General features: G+C 34.7%; 1 protein-coding gene across 1 annotated transcript in view; it reads right to left on the reverse strand.

Annotated features, from left to right (window-relative positions):
• Positions 1–6,267, reverse strand: part of KIF24 (kinesin family member 24) — a 38,414-nt gene extending 32,147 nt beyond the window's left edge. The window contains exons 1-2 of the mRNA XM_004678031.2: positions 5,654–6,267; positions 2,120–2,309 (exon numbers count right to left, since the gene is read on the reverse strand). Coding sequence (XP_004678088.1) covers positions 2,120–2,309; positions 5,654–6,267 — 804 coding nt within the window. The remainder of the gene's footprint in view (positions 1–2,119; positions 2,310–5,653) is intronic.
• Positions 6,268–7,752: the final 1,485 nt, after the last annotated feature.

Genomic DNA, 7,752 nt, shown 5'->3' on the forward strand with positions numbered 1-7,752 from the left:
CGAGAGACAGAGTAGGGAGCAGAACAGGCAGATCGACGAAGTACACTGCTGAGGGGAGCAGCAGGCAGGTCAGGAGAGGTCTGCCTCTCCATGTGGTCACCTCCTGGGCAGGCGGGAATCAAACTCATGCGGAAGTCTTTATAGTTTCTCAGTGCTGTGCTTTAACCCGCTGCGCCACCAGGGAGGGCCCATTAATTACTTTTTAACATCTTACTACCATCTTTATATTTTTTATTTAAGAAATTGAAATGAAATGGCCTTATTTCTTTACCTTTTTCACTTATTATATTGCTATCTTAAAATTTAATGCTAAGTAGGACTATGCCTACATAACCAAAAGTATAAGTAACAAAAGCAAACTTGACAAGACAGGATATTAAATTAAATGGATACAGAAACATATTGTGTTAATTACTGAATAAACTGAAAAAACCCAAGAATCTAGATCAATATTTTTGTTATGTTTGCTATGAAACTTCCCCTTCTTCCAGTTCAAAGAAGGAAAAGGAAGAAAAACCCTTACAACACTGCGATAGAGTTGGGAGGTATGGACTTTGACCTATGAGACCAAAGGTCCAAAGTTCAACAGCAAGGAAAGTGCAATGGAAACTAAGGGTATTCAATAAGTAAATAAGTATTGACCAATGATAATGACAAAGAAGTAAGGTTATTGTGTTCTGGGATAATGGAAAAACACAAAAGATAAGATGATACCTCTGAGGGAATTACAGTGACAGAATCATCATTAAGGAAGTCTTGGGTAGATGGTGATTGGATAGGGCTATTACCATGGCTATAAGTAACTCTGGAACCAGATAGCATTACAACTAATTGGTCATTTAGATCATCCTCAAAATAAATACCTTCCACCTAGACTTAATAGATTGTGCATTGATCAGCAATCGATAAGGCTGTTAAAGTAACTGGACTGACTGTATAGTAGCCTAGTAATTTAGTGCCCAGAAAAGACTTAGTGGATTACTTTGCATGTCACTGTAAAATCCAACTTTGGTAATCAAAGAAAAAGAAGAACAATGCAAGTATAAAAGACGGGGAAAATGTTAACAATTGACTTCAATGTAGAAAGGATTTATGCCAATGAGTAAGATCTTAGCTAACTAAAACTGCTAGCACACCAGATTACTCGCCACTTCTTTTTCCCTCTCTACCAATCCCTAGAGCTTGAAGAAACAGAGCAAGAGAGGAAACAGAATAGATATAACATGAAAATTTAAGAAGGCAGATTCAGAGTAAGGGAATTTGAGTTCCCAAATTTTAACATGTACTGGGTTATCCTCTATTTAGTTGATTCACAATCGCGTCACATTTTAGGAGTATCTAGATGATGACATCTCCCATCTATAGGCTTTGCTATTTCCATATGAGACTGAAGAGTTATTGCAGGGGTACCTAGCAGCTTGGATAAGGTTCCTTTCTATATCAAAACTCTTTTGACTCTTAGTAATTATTTGGGTAGATGGTAAACATTTGTTAGGTGTCTGAGCTATTAGTGTTTTATTTATACCTTTGCATTTTAGATATGAAATCATATCCCTGGATTAAATTTACCACTGCAATCTACCTTATACAGAGTAGCCTACTCAAGAGTCCAATTTCCACTAAATTACGTCTAAGCCCAAAAACAGTTTAGAATAAAAAATAAGCTGGCTGGTACCCTTGCTCAAAAACATATCCTCTATCATCAAATTCCAGATCACAGCAGGGTGAGAAGTTCATATTGTGAGGCTGAAAACTGACTTTGTAACCATCTCATAGCCACTCTGGGTCATATGCTCAATGACTGGTTCTATCTAGCACCATCTATTTAAATTCTTTTTATTCTGCTATTCCCCTTTTTTTCCTAATATGTAGTTAAATTAATAAAAGAAAAAACATGTTAAATATGATGTGATTCTATTGTACAAGAGTAGAAGAACTGTCTTATACCTGTTGCATTATGCTTTTTAAAAATGAAGGCCCAGAGTACCAATAATTTACTGATGCCAAAAAAGCAGAAACCAGATAAAAACCAGAAACTGGATTTTAGAATTTGTACAAATGCAAGTAACAAAAAGCAAAAACTGACACATTCTTAATTCAAACAAAGGGAACAGCATACCTGAAGAATATATTGTGTAAGATCAACTGCTTCTTTCTTCTCGTGAACAAGTAGAGTTTCTTTATCTTCTACAGTAATAATATTAATTTCTCCACGACGCACCTCCCTTATGCCCAGAGGTCGTTTTCGAACACAAACTCTGATTTTCTCCATCTCAGTCCATGGATTCTCTTTCTCTGAGGTATTCTGTCTGATATATGAATATAAATGGACTTTAATTCTTATTTATAGGATAAGGCTACTCAAGAAATCAAAGTATCAGTACATATTGTTTTTTACTAGGTATATATTATGTGTGTGTATACATATATGCAATGTTACATGTTAAAGTACTGATGCTTAAAAGTTCTATAGGTAAAATATTCCTGATTACTTCTCTCTCCATTCTTACTCCAGCCTTCTGTCCTGTCATAGACAAAAAACAAAAACAAAACCAAACAAAAAGTTGCTTTACACATAGGCTCCAAGGCTTATGTGTTTGGCTTCCAGATATGGTCTTCCAAAAGGTTTCTAATGATGGATATTCTTTACTGTTTCTGTCCCTAAAACAGGGTATTTAATTCTCAAAATTTAGCACACTGCTAACACAATGCCACCACCCCTCCAAAGCTTTTACAAGACCCAAATGCAGATCTCTTGCAACCAATTATTCTTGCGCATTTACTATTTTCTTGAACAGCCAATCTAATCTCTTCCCCTTTTTGCCTTGATTTACTTAACAATTAAATTCAGTGGTAGGTTTCAATATACTTCTCCTTTAGATTGTTCTGACCTACACTGTCTTGTTCTCTTACTTTTTTTTGCACTACTTGAATATTTGTTTGTTAGAAGACAATTCAATTTTTCTTCCCAGGACAAGTTTATGACTGGTGCTGTGTACCAATAATGTACCCTTCTATTTAAATCCATTTCTTTTTTGACTCTGGCCCAACTTGTTAACCTTAACATGCATACTATTTTAGACAATATCCCTGGGCTAGGGATACAAAAATTTTCAGGTTTACTACGACTAAAGGGGGTGGGGTGGGGTGGGGCTGAAGGGGAGAATTGGGGGGTCTGTGTGAGGGGGTATCTCTCTCTTTCTAGTCCACAAACTAAGAATGTCTTACCAAGACAAATTATTCTCTGCATTTACACTTTAGAACTTGGTTGATATTCCTTAAAAAAACCTTTTAGAATAGCTTTTACACAGGATATTTTACTATGTAATTGTTTTTTATCTATTTCAACTTTCTGATCCCTTCAAATGACTGGAAAATTATTTTTTTGCCAGGATCTAAATTAGCAGCAACTTAAAATTCTAACATAATGCATAAAACACTACTCAGGGCTTTAGGCATGTCTTTTTTTTTTTTTTTTTGCCAATATATAGCAATTTTTTGAACTAAGAGGGGCAAAGTCTTGACAATCATTAAAACTACATGCTAGACTGGACTATGGTGATGGAACATGGGTGATTTGGTGATGGGAAGCCCATGGGGATTACAAATGAGATGGAAAAATGCACAAAATGATATAAAAATAAATTATTACATTATTTTTTAAAAAACTACATGCTAGGCATATGGGGGCTCACTCTTCTTCTTTTGCATATATTCAATGTTTTTAAAAAAAAAATAAAAATTTGATGCAGCATTTTAATAAGAGCCTGTATCAAAATCTCTAGCTATTGTTATTAAGAACCTAAACAATAATATCCTAACAATAATCAACTATTAACAACCTAAGCTAATCAATGATAAACAATGTCCTTTTCAAAATGTCCAGGGACTCAAGGATGTCAGATAGACAAAAGGATTATAGTTTTCAAGATCAAGGAGCAAAAGAAACAAATGTTCTAAAAATCTCTGGTTTTAACATCTCATTTTCCATAAAGAAGTAAATTAGATCTGATATGCAAAGAGTAAAGACAGCTGGAGTTAGGTCTATTTCAGATCTTAAATAAGTCAAGGCAACGCATTCTCTAAATGTCTGAGACTTAAAAATTAAAACACTGAGGCCAGCAATATATTTTGTTCGAGGGGGCTGTTTCTCAGGGTCTTGAGACCCTGACTCTTACTACAGTATCAATGATTATTGGAGAAAATGTACTTTCTCACTTCCATTTTCCTAATAGAGAATGAGAGGCCTGAGGAAAGAAAGAAGTTCCACTGAATAGTAGTTGCTCTGGATGGGACAGATATTTATCTAAACAAGCATTTATCATATACCATATAGTTATCTGTCTTCTCACTCATCCATCTACATATCTACCTTTGGGTCTGGCAGGGATAGTTCTTAATATTAGAAAATACATGAAATAGCAATATTTAAGCTAAAATATTCATTCCATACAAATAATACAAAGTAGTTTATGCTGTCTATAAATAATTCAATACAAATTCTTATGTGTATTAAAATAAAAGATTATGGTACTCAAGAAAATATTTTGTTCATCCACCACTGAGCTAACCAATGGGTCTGAAACAATCCTGGCTTTGAGAGTTATGGACCAATCTAGTTCTCTTAGAATCAAAAGGAGAAAATACATATCAATTATTTCTCAATAAACCTGGGAGAAGAAAGAGCCATACCATATACTCTGTGCTCTGTTAAAACAAACTAAACAAAAATGTTTTGGTACATTACAAAATCCACTTATATAATTTAATTAACTAAAGAAACTTTCACTTTTAAAACTGGCTCTATTTTTTTAGAATAAAAGAACTAGTTGTTTATGAGATTCTCTGAAATCTTAGTCAATATAAGACCAGATATAAATACCATGTTTTAAGGTATGAATTATAGCCCTAAAATAAAATGGCTTCTAACTCACATTTAAAATTTAGTATAACAAAACCAGGAACACATGTTATTTGAAAAGAACTTGATATTTTACTTCTTAGGGGACCATATTTTAAATTCTAATTTGAAGCACTCTGCAAAACATATTGTCAGGCTGACTCGTAACTGACCTCAAAAACACCTTCTTGCAATCACCAAAATCATCCTGGGCTGGAATTGTAAAAAACATCAGAATCAGGATCATTTTAAATTGTGTGCAGGTAAACTAACTGCTCCAATGATCTACTTGATTCAACTTCATGCTCTGTTTTTAACTAAATTTTATATGTCTTGGTTGATTTAAGTGATAGTCTTAAAAAAAAAATCTGTGGTTTGTGTGATTTTTTTTTTTTCCATTACAGAAGGTTAGGTGACTATTTTACTTTTATGGATGCATTAGTTGTATCATGTTACACTATAATAAATAATAGAAATAGGTCTGCTATAAGAATAATAGGAGATCCTGCCAAGCAGCAGCTGTTTGATGTACATGAACAATATCATCTTTCTTCCACCTGCAAAGTCCCAGTGTCTCATTCATTTTCCCCTATTAAGGTTTATCTATTATCAAAGCAGAAAGAGCTCGCTATCATTTACTGTAAATAAGGAATAACTGTTCTGCTTTGGTCACAGAGAGGCCTGCCCTGAGGCTACCCTATTTCAAAACAAAACAAAACAGAAACAAACAAAAAGGTAAAAATGAATTATTACCTGATATAAGAATGAGGAATTCCATAATTATACCCTGAAACATGAGAGACTCTTTGAATGACAGGAATATCACAATCCCCCAGTATTGGAGAGAGGTGACTTGATGGGAAGAGTGAAGTTTCTGTTTGCACATAGGAATCTGCAGGTGTGACATCCAGAATTCTTGTTTTTGTATGGTACTGGGAATCATCTGGTAGCATGTGCTCCAGCACTTTTAGGTAACTAGACTTTTGTTCACTTACAGAAAAATCTGATAAATTGCACATTTCAGACCCATTGTTGCTGGTAGTTCTGCCTTTGTCAGCAGGAGAATCAAAATGCAGCTGCCTGCGAGGCCCAGATCTGGATTCCTTAGGCTTGATGTACAGGCTATTTGTCCGAAGAGGATGCTCTGGGCTGCTGACTGCTTTATCTTCTTCCTGCATAATCTTAATGATTTTGATAAGTTGGAAGAGACGTTTGCGGTCATTCATATCATGAACTCCCAACCTAGAGTAGTCCTTCATTGTAACCTTGGCTAATTCATCTATTTTCTGAAGGCCAACAGCAGTAAAATGAGGATAATACTGTGCAAGTTCAGCTTCACAAAGACACTCATACAACCAGGATGCCATTCTTGTGAATAGATTTTTATACACTCTGAAGGAAAAAAAATACCAAGTCATTCACTTGAATTATAACATATATAGTATAATTATTCCTTTAAGTAATCAAAATCCATAAGAAACATGCAGAAAAATGCTAACACACCAAGTTTTCAATAAATTTCAATATTTTTCTTCAAAAAATTAAAACAGCATAGCCCATAAGCAAAGATCCTTATGCTGCATTTATTATAACATGTAAATTGTACATCTGCTTAATAAAAATACCTTCAATTTATATTACTTATATATACACACATACATATAGATGCACATAATGGAAACCACTTACTTATTTCTAGGGAGTTCCTTCCAACCTTGCAGTGTCTATTTAACACATGCCATAAACTACTGAAACCTGTCCCCAACCACTGATTGTAGGAGGTCTAAATTTAGATGTACAAGTTAATGTCAAGGCATGTTGCACAACTGTTTCCCATGATTAATGAACAAAGGCTAAGAACTCATTCAGAATGGAAAGCAGAATTAGACAACAAACCACAGAGAATTTATAAGCTAGTATAACTCAGAAGCTATCATGCTTGTATCTGCTGAATACTGGCAAAAGTTGTTAAATAAAAAGGTAAAAGTCATAATTCATAATACATTGAGTCAGGATTTCAGAAAGGTAGATGTCTCTCTGTATACAATATGAATAATTTACTGAGGAAATTAATAGTGTAGTCAAGATTTTAAATGGCTACACATTGAAATGCTAAAAAGTTTTTAATATATATATATATGACACAAGCTATGCAACGGCTATCATCTGACAGATTCCAGATAGCTCGGGAAAAGCTCTGAAAAATCAGAATTTCCACTGCTAACTTATGTTATCCCTTTTTTGTATAATCATAATATCAAAAAATATTGTAGCAACATCAGTTTGTAACTGGATTGCCTTAGCTCTAAATTGGCTACCTGGCCTGGGCAAAGTACAAGCTGAGCTGCTCCTGGGCAGGAAACTCCTTTGACTGAAGACAAAAGGCAAGCTCCTGGAGAGATAAGACCCCGGAGCATCAAGACTCCAGAAAACTTCTTTGGTCTTTTGACAAAAAGCGATTCTTAAGATAACTCTCAGGGCATAAGGACCCATGGACATTTTCCTAACATTATCAACACAGGTTTTACTTAATGCATAACATGTGACTTCCTAATTTACTCTTTTCCTAAAACAATCACTAACTACTCTCTGCTAGTCTTATTTAACCTCTTCCTAAAACACTAGCTACTCTCTGCTAACCTTAAGTTAGCCATTAGCTTCTCTTTAGACTATCACTGAGGACTCTGCTAACACAATTTATCCCTTCACTAGGACTTCTAAATCCTTTGCTAACAGCTCATCCTTTCCCAGACCCTGATCCTTTAAAGTCATAGTTAAACATCCGTATACATGAAAGCTATCAAAGATGTATAGTATACTGTGCCATAAAGTAGCAGAAGAGGATGCATTGT

The sequence above is a fragment of the Condylura cristata genome, unplaced genomic scaffold, assembly GCF_000260355.1.
Source record: "Condylura cristata isolate star-nosed mole 26May11 unplaced genomic scaffold, ConCri1.0 scaffold00006, whole genome shotgun sequence".
Lineage (NCBI taxonomy): Eukaryota > Metazoa > Chordata > Mammalia > Eulipotyphla > Talpidae > Condylura > Condylura cristata.